Source organism: Lathyrus oleraceus, chromosome 6 (assembly GCF_024323335.1).
Source record: "Lathyrus oleraceus cultivar Zhongwan6 chromosome 6, CAAS_Psat_ZW6_1.0, whole genome shotgun sequence".
NCBI classification, from domain to species: Eukaryota; Viridiplantae; Streptophyta; class Magnoliopsida; order Fabales; family Fabaceae; genus Lathyrus; species Lathyrus oleraceus.
Genome location: NC_066584.1, coordinates 28,588,367 through 28,612,795, shown reverse-complemented (window position 1 = coordinate 28,612,795; position 24,429 = coordinate 28,588,367). Strand labels below are relative to the sequence as shown.

General features: G+C 34.2%; 1 protein-coding gene across 1 annotated transcript; it reads left to right on the top strand.

The window, feature by feature from the left end:
* The first annotated feature begins 19,030 nt into the window (after positions 1-19,030).
* Positions 19,031-22,620, top strand: LOC127093212 (EIN3-binding F-box protein 1). The gene is made up of 2 exons (XM_051032116.1): positions 19,031-19,385; positions 20,030-22,620. Exons 1-2 carry the CDS (start codon positions 19,361-19,363, stop codon positions 21,934-21,936), a joined length of 1,932 nt encoding a protein of 643 aa, XP_050888073.1. The 5' UTR covers positions 19,031-19,360; the 3' UTR covers positions 21,937-22,620.
* Positions 22,621-24,429: the final 1,809 nt, after the last annotated feature.

Here is a 24,429-nt window from a genome sequence, read left to right as displayed (position 1 = left end):
GGTGTCTATGTTCAGCATACTTCTGAAGAAAATATGACTCTGGTATGTTTATATGTTGATGATATACTGCTGACTGGAAGTTCTGAACAAGAGATAGCCAAGTTCAAGAAAGTTTTGATGAATGAATTTGAAATGACTGATCTAGGCAAAATGACATACTTTCTAGGGATGGAGTTCAGATACTCTGAGAAAGGTATTATTTTGCATCAGCTCAAGTATGAATTAGAACTTCTGAAGAGATTTAATCTGAAGAACTGTAAGATTGATGTCACACCTTCTGATACAAATCAGAAACTGGATTCTGACTCTGATGGAAAGGATGTGGACGCTACAACCTTCAAACAGTTGGTTGGTTCTCTGAGGTATTTGTGCAATACCAGACCTGATATTTGCTATTCAGTTGGGATGGTTAGTAGGTTCATGAGTAAACCTAAGTGGTCCCATTACCAAGCTGCAGTCAGGATTCTGAGGTATATCAAGGGAACTCTGAAGTATGGAGTATTATTTCCTTCTGGAAGAAAGGATGAGTCAGAACTTCTGAGTTATTCAGATTCTGATTGGTGTGGAGACAGAGTTGACAGAAGAAGTACGTCTGGGTACTTATTCAAATTTCTGGGAGGTCCCATTTCTTGGTGTTCCAAGAAGCAACCTGTTGTGGCATTGTCAACTTGTGAAGCTGAATACATTGCAGGTGCTGTTACTGCATGCCAAGCTGTGTGGATTCTGAATCTATTGCAGGATCTGAAGATTAAAGTAAACAAACCTCTGAAGCTGATGATTGACAACAAGTCTGCAATCAATCTTGCCAAAAACCCAGTATTGCATGGGAGAAGCAAGCACATTGAGACCAAGTATCATTTTCTGAGACATCAAGTTCAGAGGGGAGTGTTAGAAGTTGTACACTGCAACACTCAGAAACAGTTGGCAGATGTTCTGACGAAAGCTATCAAGACTGATCAATTTCTCAGATTAAGGGATGAAATTGGTGTTACAAGTTTTGATGGAATATGAATTAAGGGATGGTATTAGAAGTAATTCATATTTATTAGTTGTACTATTTTCTTAGCCCCTAAGTTTGTTAGAGGGTATTTTAGTATTTTATCCTATTCTAGTAACCCTAGTTTTAGCTTATAAATAGGGTGACAATCATTGTAACTTTTATCATGTTTTGTAGCCGTCATTCTCTTAATAGAATATTTCCGTTCATCATTCATTCTACCTTTGCACCAACAATAACATGCTATAAACTCTGCTGCCATGGTGGATGAATCCGTAAGAGTTTGCTTAACATTGCGCCAAGAAATAACATCATCAACCAACATGTAAATATAGCATGAAGTGGATCTTTTACTGTCTTGGCATCCAGCAAAATCTGAGTCAGAGTATCCAGTGATCTCTAACTGGTATGACCTCCTATATATATGAGCATATTATCATTTGTTCTCTTTAAATACCTCATAATCTTTTTGGCTGCTTTCCAATGATCCATTCCTGGTTTGCTCAAATATCTACCTAACATCTCAACTATGAACGCAATATCCGGACGTGTACACACTTGAGCATACATCAGACTCCTTATAGCTGACGCGTAAGGAATCTTTTGCATTTCTTGAATTTCTAAGTTCCCTTTTGGACACTGATTGAGACTGAATTTGTCTCCCTTAGCAATTGGAGTATATCTTGATTTACATTCCTTCATACCAAATCTTTTAAGTACCTTTTCTATATATCTCCTTTGTGATTATCCTAGAATACCTCAAGATCGGTCCCAATGTATTTTAATTCCTAATACAAAGGAGGCGTCACCACGATCTTTCATCTCAAATGTTCTTGATAGAAATTTATTGGTTTCGTGCATCATGCCTATATCATTGGCGGCAAGCAATATGTCATCAACATATAGGACCAGGAAAATGTATTTGCTCCCACTGAATTTGTGATACACATAATCTTCAACGAGATTCACCTCAAAATGAAATGAGAAAGTTACTTCATGAAACTTGTGATACCACTAACGAGATGCCTGTTTTAGTCCATAAATAGATTTTGTTAAATTTTAAACCATATTCTTTGAGTTTCCCGACACAAAGTTTTTTGGTTGCACCATATAGATCGTTTCATCAACGTTGCCATTGAGGAAAGCCGCCTTGACATCCATTTGATGAAGTTCCAAATCATAATGTGCAACAAGAGATATGATTGCCCCAAAAGAGTCTTTCAATAAAACCGGAGAAACATTCACTTTAAATTCAATCCCTTCCTTTTGAGTATAACCCTTAGCCACAAGAAGGTCTTTATATCTTTCCATATTACCGTTAGAACCTCGCTTGGTCTTAAAAATCCATTTGCAACCAATAGTTTCACACCTTCTGGTAACAGGACAAATTCCCAAACTTTGTTTTCTTGCATGGACTTATACCATTCCTTACTCCTTGATTGCTTCAATCCATTTTTTCGAGTTGGAATATTACATGTCTTGACGGAAGTTGATTGGATCATCTTACATCATAACATTATTTTCCTTAAGTTCTTGGAAAAATATTATGTAATCATCCGGATTAGCATTTCTCCTTTCTCTAGTGGATCTCCGTAAAGGTATTGGTTCTTGTAACACTTGTTCATGAGGATATTGAGTTCATGAATTACCAAATCACCTTGAGTTTGAGGAATTTCAACAATGTCTTGTGGAGGTTCCGCTCTTGTTTGATTAAAAGCAACTATATGAATCGGTTCTGGAATTGTTATTGATTCCTCCCCTCTAAGAAAAAGTCTTTAACCTTATTCTTTTTACCAAACTCAATGTCCTCAACGAATGTGGTTGTTCTCATATCAAAAATTGAATTTAATTTCAGATTGTAAAATTTGTAGCCCCTAGATCTTTCAGAATAACCAATAAAGTAGTTTCTCATTGTTCGAGAGTCCAATTTATTTTCATTTGGCTTGTAAGGCCTTGCCTCAGCTGGACATCCCCACACATGAAAATGTTTTAAACTAGGCTTTTGCGCAGTCCAAAGCTCATAAGGTGTTTTGGCAGCTGTCTTTGTTGGTACTTTGTTTAGGATGTAAGTTGCAGTCTTTAGTGTCTCTCCCCAGAGTGACTCTGGCAAGGTAGAATGACAAATCATACTCCTTACCATATCCTTAAGAGTTTGATTTCATCTTTCAGCAACACCGTTCATACTAGACGATCCTGGCATGGTGTATTGTGGGACGATCCCATATTCCTCCAGGTATTTAACAAAAGGCCCTATACATTGTTCATTTGAATCATCATGCCGTAATATTCACTGCCACGGTCAGACTTGACTTTCTTAATTCTTTTGTTGAGTTGATTCTCAACTTCAGCCTTAAACAATTTGGACACATCCAATGATTGAGACTTTTCATATATAAGAAACATGTATTCATATCTAGAATAATCGTCTATGAATTATATAAAATATTGTTGACCATTCCAAGAAGGTGTCAAAAATGGTCTACAAATGTCTGTATGTATCAATTCTAAGACATTCATAGCTCTATATACACCAAATTTCTTTGGTTTGGTCTATTTGCCTTTAACACATTCAACACAAACATCAAAGTTTGTTAAGTCAATGGAATCTAGAATCCCATCAAACACTTGTCACTTAACTCTATTGTTAGAGATGTGATCAAGGCGCGTGTGTCATAATGCTCCTGAATTATTATTATCAATTTTACACTTAGTAACACATGTTTCCACATTTAAGGATTCGCCACAGGTAGTTATTGTGTCAAGCAAATATAGATTATCATGACTCATAAGTGAATCAGTTCCAATAATATTTAAATTAAAAGACAACTTAAACATATTATTTCAAAATGAACACAAATAACCTGATTTGTCCAAATAAGAAACTGAAATTAAATTATGTCTAAATGACGATACAACAAAAGTGTATTTTAAATCCAAATAAAATCCAGTACTAAATAATAATCTAAAATTCCATACAACTTCCACCTTCACCTACTTGCCATCTCCAACATAGATGTATCCTTCAACATCATTTGGCTTCCAGTAGTTCAGGCAACCCTGCGTTGAAACATTAATATTAGTAGTTGCACCTGAGTCTAGCCACCAAGTATTTCTAGGTACTCAAGCTAAATTGACCTCAGAACAAACCAAAGTGAGAAACATACCCTTCTTTGCATGCCAAGCGTGATATTTAGGACATTTTTTCTTCACATGTCCAGACAATTTGCAAAAATAAATAATTATCATCTTGTTTTTGTTTTTTTTGTGCTGGAACACTTGCAGTTGCATTCTTGGGCTCATAATTTTCCTTTATTTTGCCCTTGTCTTTAGAGGTGCTAACAGAATGAGCACTTTATGTCTTATTTTGTTTCATTTTTCCCTCTTCTTGCACACAAAATGAAATGAGCTTATTAAGAGGCCATTTCTCCTTTTGACAGTTATAAGATATCTTAAACTGACCAAACTCTGAAGGAAGAGAAAGTAATACTAAATGAATGAGTAAATCTTCAGACAACTTAACTTTTAGTGACTTAAGTTTTGAAACAATGTTTTACATGCTCATAATGTATTCCCTTATATTTCTTTTGCCTTGATACTTTATGGAAATCAAGTTGCAAAGAAGATTACTTGTTTCCGCTTTATCGCTTTTCTTAAAGTGCTTTTCAATCTCAGTAAGGAAATCCTTGGTATTAGTTATTTCTTCTGATATAGTACCCTTAAATATCTCAGGAATGCCACGCTTAATGATCATGAGACACATGCAATTGGAGCGATCACACTTCTCATGATATTTCCTCTGTTAAGAGGTGGTAAATTCCGTAGGAGAAGCAGGTTGCTCCTTTCTTAATGCAAGGTCAAGATCCATGCAACCAAGAATAATCTCTATGTTCTTTTTCCAGTCCTTTAAATTTACCCCATTAAGGACCAAAATCGAATTCATATTAGCAGGTATTGAAGTAATTGTAGCTGAAAAACAAGAACAAAATTAAACATTTTAAATATACTCACATAAATAAAGTGAAATTATCAATTTGTTCAAATAAATACATAACACGTCTTAAGATACCTAGTGCACCATCAATATTGAGTCTTTGCACGCTAATATTAACTGTTAGTGGTACTCTTATTGTATCGATCAAACATTGATAATAAAAACATGTTGAATAATAAACCCTCTTTGGATTGATTTATTTCACACGTAAGACCTTATAATTATTAGATGTTTACCATCACAGGCGTGTATGAAAATCGGCCAACCACCAACTGTCATTTGCGTCAATTGATACTCGCATGGACATACATACACACAACCATTAAATTATTCAACACTTTTCATAAGCAATTTTCATAAAAAGATGTCACTTTTGCGACTTTTTCATTTTAATTACTCATTCAAAAGTTAAATTACTGGATAAATTTATCAACCGTAGCCAAAACTTGAACAAAATTATACCAAAGTTAATTTAGTTAGTTATGCGAAGCACAACAGAAAATAATAACAAATAATATGTCATATAATTATAAAAAAAAAACAAATTTATCAAAATTATTTATTTATTAAAATTACTTGTTTTAATACATAAATAAATAAATAAGCACTGAAGTAAAATAAAATAAAAATTTGTTCATAAAAGGGATGACAAAAAGTTATGCACTAAAGTAGAAGAAATTAAGCATACTAACCGTAATAAATAGAAGAAAAAAAGTTGTTTACCGTAGGCAAAAAGTTATTTTAATATACATAATACCCATGTTACAGCCTAAGGAAAATTACTTTAATGGGGTATTAAAATACCCATATTATTGTCTTACGATTTTTGTAGAATGAATTTCGCAAAACAGTGCCAAAATTGAGTTTTTCCCAAATATTGTCGAATATGTTCGGCATCCAAAACAAAACAAAAAAGATCAAACATAAACTTAAAAACACATGACCAACATGATGAAAATATTGATTTATACATATAAGAATTCAATTAGAGAATAAAAACGAAAGCATACCTGAATTTGTCATTGGGGATCACTGAAGGGTTGCGGGTATTTGATTTTCTAATTTGTAGAGTTTTTTATGGCTTCTTGAATCTCCTTTGATGGGGATGAAGAGAGAATTTTACTGATGAGCCGTTTTCATATTTTCTACTAATGGGGACCATAACCCCTATAAATAACCTTAGAGTTATTTCTTAGTTTTCAATATTCTAATTTGGTCGTTCATCAAATTAAATATTGACTTATGGTATCTACATAATAATCTCATATTTCATGACATTTATGCTTTTAGCCATATACTTAATGTTAATTAGACCAATGTAGTTTTGGCTAATTAAATAATGGCCCTAACACATGCAATATTATATTTGTGACCCAAAATTCTAACATGCGGTACTGGAGATCTTTCTAAGATCAACACAAAATAGTTCAAAGAGTTTGATTCCATTGAGATATTTCTCATAAGAGGGTAGCTGATGGTACCGTTACTTTCACACTTAGTGATAAGAGAAATAACTTTTTTTATTTATAACAATCTCAAGACGACATATGTTAGATTTGATTATTTCTTTGTAGATCATAACTCTTTAATTATTTCTTTATATATCGAATTCTTTTATGTAAGGAAGTAGTTGACCCACTTCATTCTTTCAAACGAGGGTTTAACATCAAACTCATAATCAAAAAGGTTTTTGAAATTAACAATGTATTCAAACAAAATATAGAGATCATTTTTATTACAAGCTATATTGGTATAAGTGTAGCGGTCTTCCAGGGTGCCCAAAGTTTCTCAGGATGGGAGGAATGGTATGTCGCCCACGTGAGACAATCCCTAGTCGCCAATTTACTAGGACAGACGCCCATTTCTCAAATATGCCGCCCACTTTCTAAACGACTCACCTGGCTAGTCAGAACTTGTGAAGTATCATGTGTCAGTCTATAACAATGCAAATAGGGAGTCAGGGGGAATTAACCATGTTCTCCCGAATAATACGGGATTAACTTCCTTATTCCCATTCTCCTAGAAGCGGTTGCTAGTTCTTGAGAGTCTGAGGTCCAGGCCCATGGACTTCTATAAATATCTTAATCCTAAGGTTGAGAGGGGATCCAATTTCATTTTGCAAATACCACATACAGAGCTTATCACCTACATGCGTAAGACAACTCTAGCATTACAACGAAACCTATAAACATCTTGAATAACCATACAAATACAAGGTTACCTCATTGTATTTTTTTAGCAAAAACAATTGACGCTCACCATGAGACCCCTATAAAACCGACATGGGTCACCTGTTGGGTGTGAATATGGAAGTAGAAAAACTGTCTGGATGGTGGGTGAATAGATCTAAATTAAAAAGTTCAACCGCCACTTTCGAAATCAAAGTGTCTTCAAAAATAAGTTGCGAGCGGAAGGTTTGGTGCGAAAATGAAAATTATACTATTCAAATATTGATCAAGTTAACATAAATTGTTTCATAAATACCAAAGATTAATATGATGAAACATTTGGTATGAATTGATTCAATTGCGTAATGCACAAGAAGTGTTTACACAATGACTCAATAGATGGAGTTCTAAGGTCAATTTATTTCAAACTATTAATCAGTAATCTAGCTTAACAAGTTATTCAATTCTAACAAAACTTAATGCTTACATAATAAATCGTTATCAATGAATAAATGATATAATACGATGGAATTGGAAAACCTAAGCATGCAAGTACTACAAAATTAAATGCAAGGGTGAGAGAGAGAGAGAGATATGATACCGAGATTTATAGTGCTTCGGCGTTCGTCCTCGCTTTGCCTATGTGCACTCTTCAATGGTTTCTCATTGGAACCTGCATAGTTCCTTGTTATTTGACAAATATTCCAAGAGTTCATACAATTATCAATCCATAATACAACTGAGAAAATAAATCTCCTATTTGGATCTTGACTTGTATACAACACACTTGCCTAACTCTTCCACGTAATATTTACTCGAATTACGTTTCTTGAATCTTCCAATATCACCAAGTATGCTTCAATACTTCGTATGTAGCTATCAACACCTTGATGCTATAGATTCCTTAAGCAGTGAAATTATCTGAAGATCTGAGAAGAACTTTGCCTTATCCTTAGCCTTCCACACAGTCACTACTAAGGCATTTCTGGAAAGGAGAACCTACTTCTTTTCAATGGAATTTGTCACCACCATTGACAATCACCTCAATCTTGCTAACAACCTGAAAAACTCAACAAGATCTCTAAGAACGATTAGTTTCAAGGACGCGCCTCCTTCAATCAATTACAAATCTTTTGTTATCAAGATATGAACCAAAAGAAGTTGATAATGCAATAATTTTGTTGCAAGACTTTGAACACTAAAAACATAAGAAATTTAATTTTCATTAAAATCACACTGAAAAATTATGATCAGAATGATAGATGTTATGTGAGAAAGGACAGCAAAAAGGTTTAATATGTGCTAGAGATTAAGCACAAAAAATGATTGAAAAGTCAGTTAGATTCGAATCAAAAGCAAACCATGATTTGAATCAAATGAGTAAGTGAAGTGGAATAAAAGTAAAACATAAAATTGAAAATACGTAAGTTGATTCAAATCATAGAAAAGAGTGATTTGAATCATGAGCCACGTGACTCGAATCATGTACAAAAATTGATTCGGATCAAATGGCACAACCCTGACAGAAAAATATTGAAAAAGTGAGTGATTCGAATCAAGTTCAAATTTTGATTTGAATCAAATCAAACAAAAGTGAACATCAAGAAAATGATTTGAATCAAGTGTAAAAAATGATTCGAATCAAATGAATTAGTTTTGCCTCTGTCCAATTTGATCATAATCATAAAATATGTGTAAACTCCATGATTTGAATCAAACATGTAAAATCTCAAAATTGAATGATTTTAAAGGAACTTTGAGATTTTACTTTGAATTAAACTCAAGTAAAAAACATAAAATGTTTTCATCCCACTTGCTCATGCAATTGATCAAAAAACATCATGATTAAGATCAAATATAACCAAAGCTTTATGCATGCTAAAAATGAATCTATTCAAAATGTATTACAAGAAGTGCAATCATGAAGAAGACTCAACAAATCAAATGTAAATGAAATATGAAAATGATAAGACAAAGAACAAAATATTCAAATATAGATGCTCCCCCTGAATGAAGTAGGGACGTGTAACTACATCATAATCATAATATCCAACTAGATTGTTGTCCTATTGTGCAATCCCTTTGTCCATCACGGTGAATAAGAAGGCAAAAACTTTGGCCAACGATGAATATAAAGGTGAGGAGTGCGCCATGGCATAGATGCGTGTTACCATGGATGACTTACGTCGCCATAATTGGACTTTGGAGGATAACATGATTAATGTGTGAAGAAAAGTGAGGTCGTGCGTGACTGAGTGTAGTGGGTTTTAAACAATATTTGAAAATACTAATTACATTAAATACAAGTAATCATGACATATGGAAAAAATAAAGTTTTCTTACACAAACTCATACACTTCATTCTCGTAAATTCCGAATGCCACTATAAATTATTCAAGTAGATGAGAAGGTATTCATCCTTTTACATTTTATTGCCCGACTATGAAAATTTTACCAAGGTTCCTTTGTAAGATTGAAGTTGATCTACAATGATTTGCAAACTTTACAAATCCTCTCGGTATGAGATGTCAGCAGAGCCATCTGGGTAAATCATGACTCATATTACATGCAAGTTTGAAATCTGCATTGTTCTCACCATCAATTTTTCTTTGTGGGGAACAACTTCCTCTTGATCTTTTTTATGTAAAAAGGAAATCAAGGGTCTTGGGAAATCGTCATGTTTTCAAGTAAATCTAAAATATGGTTTACCTGTCTTCCATATAATTTTTTGGTATAACGAGATTCACTTTCTCCTAAGAATCTTTTGACTGTGGTGTTGAGAACCCGCCTCAATGTATTAATAACTTTATTTTGAGTTTTGATCCTGAGTTTTTCTCATAAGGATCTCAGCCTGCTCGTGAAGTCTTTGCTCAAACTTTTCCTTCATCAAGGATCTTGTACAAACTTCTTCAAAGTACTTGAAATGAGTTTCCACTTTAAAAGTTTTACAACTCCAATAATGTCAATCCGGGTGTTGATTATTGTTAAGGGTTCCTTGAGGTCTAGCATTCCATCGAAGGTATCAAAGCGACGAGGTTTAAAATTCTTTGAAATAGGGGTCTCCGTAATTTCATGGCACAACGGCTAAGGATCATCCAATTCTTCGCCAAAATCGTCCTTTACAACTCTTTCTTGTTAAAATGCTTGAACATGTGTTTATTGGAACTCATTTTGACATTGCATTTCTTCCATGGTGACATGAATTGTGTGGAGTGTCTCATTACCCTCAGATGAATGTTAGATTAACACCATTTTGATCTAATATAAGAAAGTGGCAAAAAATTGTTTTCTGTGGCCCATGGTGGACGTTAAAAGTTCTTGCTAAGTATATGATGGGCATTTCTAGGAGTGTGATATGAGCAAAGTTCTATACTGTTTAAGTTTGTAGTAGAGTTTGGATTATTATAATTTCAAAGTTGACTCATATACATAAAGATAGAGGGGCTCTTAGGTCCATCTTTATCATTGCCTTGATGATGCTTTGATCTCGTATAACTGTTATCCTACCTCCTTCATGCTTCCTCGTGCTTTGGTGTTATATGAATAATAATATCTCACTTTAGTCGTGTTTTAATGTTTCTTGACTGTGTAAGACATCACATGTCTTGTTATGTGAATGTGTCCCTATTTAGATATTGAATATTCTTAGTCGATGAAGGACTTAAAAGTCTTATAGAATATGAACGAGATAGTTAAAAGAAATTTATGATGGTCTAGAAATTCAATTCAATTAAAAATATATCTATTTTATTTTACTATAATTTATTAACTAGCTAATTTAATTTCATTATTTATAAAAGTAAAAAAAAAACTAGTTAATTTATTTGTCAAACAAAAGAAACTAGTTAATTTCATTTAACATTGTGTATCAACCATTTGAATTTTGACACTCATACATCAAGGATTCTATCATAATGCAACCATGGCAGACAATTTTTAGCATGTAACCATATACTAAAAGCCACTAATCATCTTTATCATTGTATATGTTGTCCTTCTTTATATTAGCAATTTTGTTAAAAGATGAAACTTTAAATTTTGAGGGGTTTAAGAGTAACGACTCTACTTTTGACCCCAAAAGACGCTTTCATCTTAGGACGGTGGGCCAGCTAATAAAATGAATTAAACAGTAGCTAGTGGCATGAACTTAGGTCAATAAATAATAATGTGATAAATGCCCTCTTGTTCGTTACTTGCATTGTATATAGATTTTTGGTAGGTTTGGTTTGTCGCTTTGTCTAATGGTAACGCGTAAATGGAGTTAGATGCGTCCCTAGTTGGGTAAAATTATATACACATCATTGCATTGCAGGTTCATGAATCATCCGTTTTTTCTTTGTTTTTAAGAGTGGTTTAAATAAACGTAATTTTCATGAAATATGTACAAGTTATTTATTTAACTCTAACCACATTTTATCTCTAAAATATATTTATATATAAAATAATCGCACATCGAATTATACAATTAGATGTAATCTCTATATAATATAATTTTCGTAATATATTTATTCAAACGTTTTTCACTCTCTTATACTTTAATATAATATTTAGAGTTTGTTGAGATTCAATTGTTCGTCGTGTTTTATTCGGTTGATAAGTTGTCTTTCGATGAGAAAAAAATTATGGGAGACTCATTCCGGTCACCACCATATTGCCACTTTTTCTGCCACAATCGGAACTGTTGCCAATAGCGTCGCTGCTTCTAACGTCTTTTCGGTGAGATACTTATACCGTCATAACCGCCTCTTCCAAATCGAAGAGTCCTCAAAATCTCATTGTCGTTGTCTTCCCACGCGCCCCCACGCACCACTTCTCCATCCTCACATGGACCTCACGCACCACCGCTCTAGCAACGCGTCCGACAACCCCCTCCCGTCGCAGTTTCCATCGTCGTCGTCGTCGTCTTGTCCTCTTTTCAGATTTGTACTCAATTTTCCGTTTCAAGCCATCAACTCTCATGGGAGACACCAATTCCGCCACATTTACTAAGGTTCTGCTTATCCCGTGTGAAAGACTAATCGGAACATCCACTGAATTATTTGTGCTTGCCTCCCACTACCATGGTCGTGGTGGACGAAACGGGGGACGCGATGGGCAACACCATGGTATTCGTTGTAAATACTGCATACATCCACGTTGAAGCTGAATGTCGTACAAAGTCAAGAGAAAAACAACGACAACTTAGGGTTGTTGTTGCCGCTCAACCAACTATCACTAAAGAAGTTAATTCTAGCCACTGATTATAATGAGTTCCTTTAGTTCAAAGCAGTTCATCAACTATCATCTCCTTCCACTGTTGTTCAGTCGGGTAATCTTGTACCCTTTGTCTCTACATCCTCCTCCTTTGGTTCTTAGATCATTGACTCTGGTGCCTCTGATCATATGACTGGTAATAAATTTCTTTTATCTCACCTGTCTTATTCTAATTCTTTGCCTTCTATCACTGTGGTGGATGACTCTAAAATCAAAGTTCAAGGCATTGATCAGGCATACCCACTTCCAAATTTGTCTTTAGATTTTGTGCTATATATTCCCGGTTGTCCTTTCAATCAAATATTTGTTAAAAAGCTCACTCATACTCTTGATTGTTAAGTTCTGTTTATTGATAAATATGTTTATGTCTAGGATCGACGTACAAGACAGACGATTGGAATAAGGAGTGAGTCGGGAGGATTATCGTCTATCACCACTGGTGGCATATGCTTTTATGCTTATCAAAGCCTTACATATCAACGCCTAGGTCACCCTAGCCTTAATAAAATGAATCTTTTAGTTCCTAGTTTTTCTAAGCTTTCGTCATTTGAGTGTCAGTCATATCAATTAGGCAAACATACTCGTCACACGTATTGTCAACGAGTAAATAAAAGTCTTGTGTCGCCTTTTGCTTTAGTTTATTCTGATATTTGGGGTTCTAGTCTTGTCAAGTCAACTTTAGGATATTATTGCTTCATAACCTTCATCGATGATTTTTCACGATGTACTTGGTTATTTTTTATGAAAAAACGTCCAGATGTCTTCCATATATTCTAAGAATTTTATGCCAAAATTAAAAATCAGTTTGACACTTCCATTAGAATGTTATGCACCAATAATGCTCGTGAATATATGTCAGCCCAGTTTAAATCTTTTTTAACATAATAAGGGATTATTCATCAATCATCATGTGCTCACACACCACAACGAAATAGTGTCGTTGAACGGAAGAATCATCATTTAGTTGAAACTGCACATACTCTTTTACTTCACCATAATGTCCCTTCTCATTTTTGGGGTGATGTTATTCTCACAGTTTGTCACCTTATCAACTGAATGCCTTCATCGGCCCTTCAAAATCAAATTCCATACTCTATCTTGAACCCGTAATATGATATACACCTGATTCCTCTTCGCGTCTTTGGTTGCACATGTTTTGTTCATGGTCTTAGTTCAGGTAAAGACAAAATTTATGCCAAAGATCTCAAGTGTATCTTTCTAGGTTACTCATGTATACAAAAAGGATATTGTTGTTTTTATCCCTAACTTCAACGATACATTGTTTCCTCCGAAGCCACATTCCTTGAAACCTCTCAATTTTTCTCTGCCTCTATGTCACCTGATGAGAATGGTACTCCAAATGCTCGAGATATCCCTTTCATCATTCCCACACCCATTACGCCTTTATTGCAGGTCTACCAGCGATGAACACTTCATCCATCGGAGGTTAGAGATGATATTGATCCATCAGCACCATCTCCTACTCCAACAACTCCTCTAGTCACATCACATACACTTGACCTTCCAATAGTATTACAAAAAGGTATTAGAAATGGATCGTATCTCTAGTCACATCACATACACTTGACATACACTTGACATACACTTGACATACACTTTTAAATTATGATCGTATCTCTACTTCCCATGTCTCTTTTGTGTCTGCTCTGGATTTTGTGTTTATTCCTATGTCTATGGGTGAAGCTATGATTAATCCCAATTGGCGTCTGAAGATGGTGGAAGAAATGGATGCATTACGTTCAAATAACACTTGGGAGATTGTTACTTTACGTCCATACAAAACTACATTGGGATGTCGATGGGTTTATATAGTGAAGGTTTGACCAGATGTCCAGATAGATCGTTTCAAAACCCGTTTGGTAGCCAAAAGATATACACAAATATTTGGTCTTAATTATGGTGACACTTTTTATCCGGTGGCCAAGATTAGTTAAGTCCGCCTCTTTCTTGTCGTGGTTGTTATTCATTATTGGTCGCTTCATCAATTGGAAATTAAAAATTTCTTTTTACACAAAGAATTGGAGGAGGAAGTTTATATGGATCAACCTCCAGGTTTTATTATTCCTAGAAATTCTGAATTTGTTTGTCGGCTTTGTCGTTCTCTTTATGGGCTAAAACAGCCCCTGCGTGCTTGCTTTGGTTGCTTCACTCTTCCTTGATCCAGTTTGGTATGACTAGAGTGAAACTGATCACTCTGCTTTCTTCCTTCATTCCTCCATCAATCAACGCAACTTTCTTTTGGTCTATGTTGATGACACTATTATCACCAGAGTTGTCCAATCCTCATCGAGCATTGCAATTAACCAACGCAGGTATACCTTAGACATTCTCAATGAAATTGATATGCTCTATTATCGTCCTATTAATACACCTATGGATCCCAACACCAAGCTTCTTCTGGGCTAGGGGGAGCCATTAAAAGAACCAGGAAGATATCAACGACTTGTGGGAAGACTCAACTATCTTACAGTTACCGTACTAGATATTATATTTGCAGTGAGTATTGTGAGTTAGTTTCTAAATTCTCATTATGGTAGTCATTGGGATGTAGACATTCGAATTCTTAGACATATAAAGAGTTCACCAGGAAGAGGACTATTATATGAAAATAAAAGTGATGCTAAAATCATTTGTTATTCGAATGCAGACTGGGCCGGATCACCACTAGATAGGAGATCCATATCCGAATATTGTGTTATGATTGGAGATAATATGATCTCATGGAGAAGAAAGAAATAAAATACAGTTGCACTACCTAGTATTGAAGCTAAATATAGTGTTATGGAAATAACCTCAAAGAAGCTTGCATGGCTGAAAAATTTACTCTTAGAACTTAGGATATGATATCTTCTGAACACAAAAATCATATGTGATAATCAACCAACACTCCACACTGCATCCAATTTTCTATGAACAAACCAATCACATAGAAATAAACTATCAATATGTAAGGGACAAGGTATTATCAGGAGAAATCATCACGAATTTCTTAAAATCTGAAGACCAATTAGCTAATATGTTTACAAAGTCTTTAAATGGTTCTCGAGTGGATTACATTTGTAACAAGCTCGACTCACATGTGTCGCACCGCGAAAAATACCTGAGCGCATCGCACACTCGAAATACAACAGAGTCACCATTGAATTTTATTTATTCTAAAAGAAAGAGAAATATCAATAAAACGCAAGGGAAATAGAAAAAGGATAAGGATGTTGGTTATGCAAGGGGAAAGTATTAACACCTCTCATATCTGTTGTACTCAACGAGAACCATTTTGATTGTTCTTTATGTGTATGGGTGTTATTATCTAAAGGCTAGTTGCGATTGATTTTGATAAAGGGGAAAAATAAGTTTTTAATTAGTGTTCTCGCCAAGGATTCAAACCCTCGTGCCTATGTATTCTCATAATGTAATGATAAAATCAGAGCTCTATAGTTCATGGATAAAAAATAAGTAACTGTTAAGGGACTTGAAAATAGTCCCACACCAACTATAATCTCTATATATCTATAATACAGTATCCGTAGTGCGTTTTAAACACACAGTTTATTCAAACGTCTCTCACTCTCTTATACTTCAATATAATCAAACAACTAAGGACTCACAAACTCTTAACAAATAGTTGATAAAATACATTATACTAGAATTATGACTCAACACACAACCTAAATCATGTTTAAAAGTTCCTACATTTCAATAAATTTCTTCAAGTCATCAAATCTTGTCTTCTTCAATGGTTTGCAAACATGTCAGTTAATTGCATTTATGTAATATACTAGTTACAATTTATCAATGTTTACTAGATATTTCAAGAAATAAAATCTCTTCTTAGTGGTTCGGCTTCTTCCATGATTGATTGGGCGTTTTTCTAGATCAATGGTTGATTTGTTGTAAATTAGCACCTTCATCTTTCTAACTTCATGAATTTACAATTCTTCAAGAAACATCTCAATCTAGTGTGATTGACAAGCTGCAACATATTCGACTTCACACGATGACAAAGGAATTATTGGTTTATTCTTTGAAGTTGTATCCATATATTCATATTGACTTAAGACTTGCTCTACATTAACTGAACTCTGCATGCTTGACATAGAGCCTAGAGAACCCTCAAAGAAAAAGAGTCAAGAGAACCACAATAATCTCCTTTGAAATAAATGGCGAGCTCGCACGATTTCGTGGTCATTTTAAGTTAGGGATCGAGCATAATTTTTGCGTCAAGGAGTCATACCTTTTAAATAAACTCGCCCAATCTCGTGTTCAGTTTAAGGTAAGGGCAGGATGTAAGCTCGATATCAATAAACTGTCTGTAGTCATGCATAAGTGTTTGGTATACAAAGAGACAACCATATTAATAAGCTTTATGCCTATTAATCTCAGTGAAAGGAACAACATTTAATGGTTTTTATGGCCATTACACTCATATGAGGAGACAATAGTATTAACAAACGTATATGCATTAATGGTTGTAACCACCCGATGAAGAAAAGGAAGTTGAAGTATAAAAAGGCGTAGAAGTAAGAGAGAAAAGATCGAACCATAAGGAATACAAGAAAAATGAGGATTTGTTAGCTATATGATCAACAAGACTACAAACAATGTATATTTTTCCAATAAAAAAGTCCATGAGATTGGTTCCCCACTAATCATGCACAAATAGTATGCAATATTTTTTTCTGTCATCGTGATCACCTACCTAGTCAAAATCTAAGTAACCATGTGACATTGTATCCTTTGTTAATCTTTTAGTTTGACATCAAAATTCCATGATCAATTGGGCCTCTAACATTTTTGGTTATTCTCTTTACAACTAGAAGATGATATACTCTGGGTTATTTGATGAATTTTCTCATTAAGCTTACACTTTGACACAAATATGACCTAGTATTTTATATACACCCTTAAGAGAATCACACTCTTGATAAAATAGTTAAACACCAGTACAACTAAAATCTCACAAAAATATTTCACTCACAAAGGCAATAAGATAACTTTTAGTGAAAGAAAAAAATATATGAGAGAGAGAGAGAGAGAGAGAGAGAGAGAGAGAGAGAGAGAGAGAGAGAGAGAGAAATTATTTAAAATCGAATTATGGTGTGCAGAATGATAAGGAAACACCCTCCTTATATAAGAAAAAATGCAGATCAATAAGAAAAACAATCCACATACTTTTTAATGCTCATAATTGATTATACATTGTAAAAATGGAAAATTTTCAAATTATGAAGTTACTAATTACCTATCAACCCTAATAATCAATTATGAGGCGTTATAGCTGAGATAATCGACTAGGCTTATTGGATAATCGATTATTTTGTTTAATTTTCACTCATAATTGATTATTTTAGGTTGTAAACAACTAGCTATATGCAAAAAAAAAACATTTTTAGGTGATTTCATCAAAACGGGAGGGTCCTTAAAAACATTTTTTGAGTGTGTGTGAGTTTTCTTAGTAACTTATGAGTTACTCCACCCTTTTATAATACTCTGATCACTCAGACACTGCATTAAGCGCACAACCGACTAGAAAAGCTTTTACACTTCCTCTCTTTCACAAATTTTAAGCTTCAAGTTCTTTCATACATTATCGTTATCTTTATCACTTAATCAGAACATTGAGTCTTCTACATGATGAGGCTTGAGATGACTTTCAAGATGGGCAACATAATCATAGACAATCGGAAAGACATCACCAAAGATCAACTTGATCAAGCACATGATCAACCAACTGTATCATACCGAATATCAATTTCATCATCAAAACCATTATGATCACTCAAAGGATCAATGTATCATATATGCAGTACCTGCAAGCACATAAGTCCAAATTTTTATGGGTTCCTAAACTTTCTTTGACTAATGGACCTAGTGTCTCAAAGATTAGAAAATTCCTTTAAATTGGTGATTCAATTGCATGATTTCTACCATCTTCAGCTAAAGTCACAAGTGGTTCTCATACTCCTAATTCACATCGAGTCTAACACCATGATTTTATATTCTAATGTATTTGGTTGATCCATTAAGTTAATTAGTTCTTGTGGTGAACTAATCATTTATAACTTCAATAAAAGGTCGTAGGTCGACATGAGTTGTTAGTTGAAATTATTATTTAGTGATATTGTAAGCTTTTAACAGTCAAATTAATTTATCAATTATTGAGTATCATGTATCAACTATCAGTTAGTTTTATTAAACATAATCTAATATCTTTCAATAATACTTTTTTTTCAAGCAATTGCACCCTAAGTTGTTGGTTTTTTAACCACTAAAAAAAACATTCAATACAATGTATGAAGATGCAAAACTACTAAGCTACAAAATGCGTAAAAAAGAAGAAGATAATAACACATAAAATGTTTTGATTCAATTAATTGTGTAATTTAAAATATTACGGTCAAATATTTATACAAATACTATTCTTACGGACCAAATCGTGATGATAGATAAAATTTAACCTTAGTCCAAAAACATCACATTCAGTAATTACATTTAATCGATTATTATAGTTATAATTTTTGTCATAAAGATAAGGTAAAAAAAATGATAACATAGTGGGGGAAAAGAATAATAGAAAAGAAAACCCCACTTTCCATATTGAATGCAAGATACATTGTATGTGTAAATGAACCATTCATTGTACGGGAATCCGTTTCCCACTTGTCTCTTACAATAAAAACCTTCCCTTTCATCAACATCATCAAACCCTTCATTTTTCTTCTTCTTTCAACACCCCCCAATTTTCTCTCTTTTCCTTTTTTGCCCTATCTCATAGGGTTTCCAATTTCCCCAATTTCCTCAATTTCACACCTTCAATTCATCTCTCTATCTCATGCTTATTTGCTTTCAGTTTTCACAGATCGTAATCTCCGTCTTCGTTTTCTTCTTCGCTGTTCTTTTTTCTCTCGTTCGAGGGTTGTTTCAGCTGTATCCATGTCTCAAGTCTTCGGCTTTTCCGGTAAGTTTAACGCGGTTTTTATTTGATTTATGGTTTAACAAATAGTAGCGTGTTTGATTAGGTGATGATTTTGATGTTCGTAGGAAGTTTATTCTTTGGTGATGATTAATTTGTTATGTGTTATGGATCATCGTGTGGTTGAGTGTTGAAATTTGAATTGGGTTATATTGTGTTATAGATCTGTAAGATTAGAATTTGGGGGTTCTGTGTGACGTAGTTTTGATTGTTTACCGGATCTGATTAGAGAATTAGAGATAGAAAGAGATTCATAGGTTTGATTAGGTAGAAGATAATTCAGCATGAAATTGTTTTATGAATTTTTCTTTTGTTTGTTTGTTTACGCTGGAAATTAGAGCTTGATTTGTGATGTTTTTTAGCATATGATTCTGATTTTGGGTAGTTTGTTTTGTTTATGTTTGATTCTGATTTGGAAGTTGATATGAATCTAGTGATGGTTTCGGAGGATACGATGGAATTCTTGAGATGTATACTATTGATTTCTGTTGTTTGATTTGATCAAATGTTTAGTTTACAAAGCAGATGTTTTTTGTTAAATTTTGTGGTTATATATAGATTGTTCACTATGTTTATGTGCTGAATTTGTTCTTTCCTGACGGGTTTGTGCTTTTTTTTTTGGTTCTCAGGTGATAACTTTTGCCATGGGGGTTCAATATACACAAACCCCAAGGAAGCAAGCTTCTTCCTGTCTCTTGGCCCTCAGGTTGATGTCTACTATCCTCCTCAGAAGAGATCACGTGTCAGCGTTCCATTTGTTTTCGATGGAGAATGGTTCGAGCAGAAGCAGAAAACAACAATTGATTCCTTGCCAGATGAGTGTCTCTTTGAGATCTTTAGAAGGTTGCCTGTGGGTGAAGAAAGGAGTGCTTGCGCTTGTGTTTCCAAACGCTGGCTTATGCTTCTAAGCAGTATTTGCAAGAGCGAAATCTGTAGCAACAAAAATACCTCAGATGGCGAGAATAAAATGGAAGGTGACAGTCAGGAGTTTGGAGGCGAGGGATACCTTTCCCGGAGCTTGGAAGGAAAGAAGGCAACTGATGTTAGACTTGCCGCTATTGCAGTTGGAACCGCATCACGTGGAGGATTGGGAAAGCTTTCTATCCGTGGAAACAACTCAAATCGCGGGGTGACTACTCTAGGTCTCAAAGCAGTTGCTAGCGGGTGCCCTTCTCTAAAGGTTCTTTCTCTATGGAATGTTTCCTCTGTTGGTGATGAAGGCCTAATTGAGATTGCTAATGGATGTCAACAGCTAGAGAAGCTTGACCTTTGCAGATGCCCTTCAATTTCCGACAAGGCTTTGATTGCAGTTGCAAAAAACTGTCCAAATCTAACAGAGTTATCATTAGAGTCTTGTCCTAACATTCACAATGAAGGTCTACAAGCCATTGGAAAACTCTGCTCCAATCTGAAGTCTATATCTATCAAGGATTGTGCTGGTGTTGGTGATCAGGGAATCGCTGGCCTCTTTTCTTCAACTTCTTTGCTTTTGACAAAGGTGAAGCTCCAGGCATTGACTGTTTCTGATCTCTCTCTAGCCGTTATTGGACACTATGGAAAAGCAGTTACCGATCTTGTCCTTAATTTCCTCCCAAATGTTAGTGAGAGGGGCTTCTGGGTTATGGGAAATGCTAATGGATTGCATAAACTGAAGTCACTCACAATTGCATCCTGCAGAGGAGTAACCGATGTTGGGCTTGAAGCTGTGGGAAAGGGCTGCCCTAATCTGAAAAGTGTACACCTTCAAAAGTGTGCGTTTCTCTCAGACAATGGGTTGATTTCGTTCACCAAGGCTGCTATATCACTTGAAAGCCTAAAATTGGAAGAGTGCCACAGAATTACCCAGTTTGGGTTTTTCGGTGTCCTTTTTAACTGTGGTGCAAAATTGAAGGCTCTTTCTCTTGTAAGCTGCTATGGAATCAAAGATCTGGACTTGGAATTGTCACCCTCATCTCCTTGTGAATCACTTCGTTCATTAACAATCTGTAACTGCCCTGGATTTGGAAATGCTACCCTATCCGTACTCGGAAAGTTGTGCCCTCAGCTTCAACAGGTTGAATTGACTGGACTTAAGGGAGTGACAGATGCTGGTTTGCTTCCACTGCTTGAGAGCTCAGAGGCTGGTCTGGTTAAAGTCAATCTTAGTGGTTGTGTAAATCTTACAGACAAAGTAGTTTCATCCCTGGTCAATCTGCATGGTTGGACTCTCGAGATTCTAAACCTTGAAGGTTGTAAAAACATTAGCAATGCTAGTTTGATAGCAATGGCTGAGCATTGCCAGTTGCTTTGTGATCTTGATGTTTCCATGTGTGCGATCTCTGATGCTGGAATAGCAGCCCTGGCACATGCAAAACAGATAAATCTACAGATTCTTTCTCTGTCAGGCTGCACTTTGGTTACAGACAGGAGTTTGCCCGCATTGAGAAAATTGGGCCGCACCCTTTTGGGACTAAACGTCCAGCATTGCAATTCAATCAGCAGCAGTGCAGTTGAAATGCTTGTTGAACTTCTTTGGAGGTGTGACATCCTCTCCTGAACTGCAAGATTTAATCCCCTCAGCAATTAATACGCCGAAGTCTAGTTACACAGCATAGTAGTTTTTTGGTCCATTGATGTGGGTCTTGATCATCCAGCGACTTGGGTCTCTTTTTCCAAAGTATGCAGTCATCTAACACTCATTTTTGCAGATTCTTAACCGGAATTCTGTTTTTGGCACCTTATTATTGGTTGCCGCCTTTTAGATGGCTGCATATCTCTGAGAACACAGCTACCAGGTTCTGGAGTTAGGAATCTTTGTTACTTTGTGTGGCACCCCGATGTTTTTAGCCCGGCTTTGTATCGGTTTTGCCACAATGTCCTAGTTCCCTCTGTCTATGTTTTTACAGTTATCTGTACCAGTGTCAATAGGTGTTTTGACTCAAAGGGCAGTTGCAGTATTTGTGTTCTTGTTAAGGTTGTAGCAGTTGTCGGGTTTGGAGTTATGATGCCTTGTTTACGGGTGCCTTGGCCGTGGCGGCAAGTTATACATGTCTGCCATGACAATCTTATTCCTTTGGGAAAAGGTTGTTTTTTTTACCAGGCCCTTGTTTTTTTAAGGCTTCATTTTTTATGAACCTGTCTCTGTAACTTCTTTATAGTTTACTGATGCTGATATCTGCGCTTTGTGTTGTATGGTATATCACCACTATCATGAAATAAAATTTGCAGTTTCTTTCTAAAAGCATATGTTTTGATATTCATGTATATACTTTTATTTGTTTCACAATAAGTTTTTTGAACAGATTGGACCATTTAAAATGCAAGGCAATGTTTTAAATTAATTCATAAATTTGCAACTTGGCTCTTAATTTATTATTACAAGCGTTTTCTACACACGTACAAGTAGTTTATATCAGAAAATTTTATCCCATACACGAATATCCCCTACCCCTAAACTATATTTTTTTACTAAAATACTATTGAAACTCTGTTGGAAAATTTTTCGAGATACACAAAAGTTAAATGTTAAAAATTAATTATCGAAAATCTTTTACAAAATCTTTTAGTATATAAAATAAAAGTTAAAAAATATTAAAAAAATAATTATCAAAATTATTTTACAAAATCTTCCGAAATGTAAAATAAAAGTTAAAAAATATAAAGAAATTGACTATTAAATTTCTTCTCCCACGTCTAAAGTCATTTCTTTATATACTCTTATAAAATATAAAAATAAAATAAAATTTAATAATATAAATTAAACAAAAATATTAGTATTCTTTTTAATTAATGAATACTAATTTAATATTTTCAACAAAATAAATATAATCTTTTGAAAAAATGGATGATGCATTAATAATATAAATTATTTTTACACTGTCAATCAATAATAATCATATATTCCACCAAATTAGCCTATACATTTTAACTTGATATATGTCATATTTTTTTACACTAACAATCCACTACTATTAAATTCTAATTTTTTTATTTAAATTTAATTTTTTCATATATATATATATTAAAGATAGTACACTGAATGTGTAAGTAAATTTACAAAGTCATTTAATAAATGTCATATCATCAACTTAATTTTAAAATCAAAGGGTGATGTGGCGGGATGCATCTCGTTGATTGGTTAACCGTATACAGTTATTTTACACTGTCAAAATATATATATATATATATATATATATATATATATATATATATATATATATATATATATATATATATATATATATATATATATATATATATATATATATATATATATATATATATATTGTCAATATGCTCAATTCATCATTATTATCCATTTTTATTATTTTATAGATTGTTAAAATAATTTATTTATTTTCAAAACGTTTATTATTAAATAATGATGCAAAATCATTTTATATTTTCAATATATTTCAATTAAATTCGTATAAAATATTTAATATTCTTTTTTTATGACATGTACGTTATATAGTTGAAAGGAACATAAACCAAGATAATAGTGAATCACGTATCTATAGATTCTGTACTTACTCGCCACATGTGGTTTATATTGTGAATCGTGGAAGTTCATGTTTCACATTTTTTAGAAGATATTTAGATTTGAATACGTGTTCCTTATAAAACTTCACAACAAGGTTTAGATTCAATGGTTCTTCTAGGGTATTATTGTCAGAGACATAAAAGTGACACATGCAATGTCACATGCAATGAATTATCATTCATTGATGCACCAGTTGTAAAGTCACGACTACATTACCCTACATCAGAAGGTTCTCTGTACATTTGTTGAGACAAAAACAGCAAGTTCAGGCTGGGACATAAGCCCCACTTGGGGCCACTGTTCTTTTTCCTTTTCTTCTTTGAAATTGATGTATATACTCTTAAGGGGGACACTGAGACCGACTGGAAAATTAGAATAGGACATATTCTTAGACAGGTTCTATTGTGAACTACTACTATTGAAATATGTTTAAAAAATTTATATTGTAATGAGATGATGACATGATTATACGTGTCTCAAAACTTAACTCTTACTTTAACAAAAGAA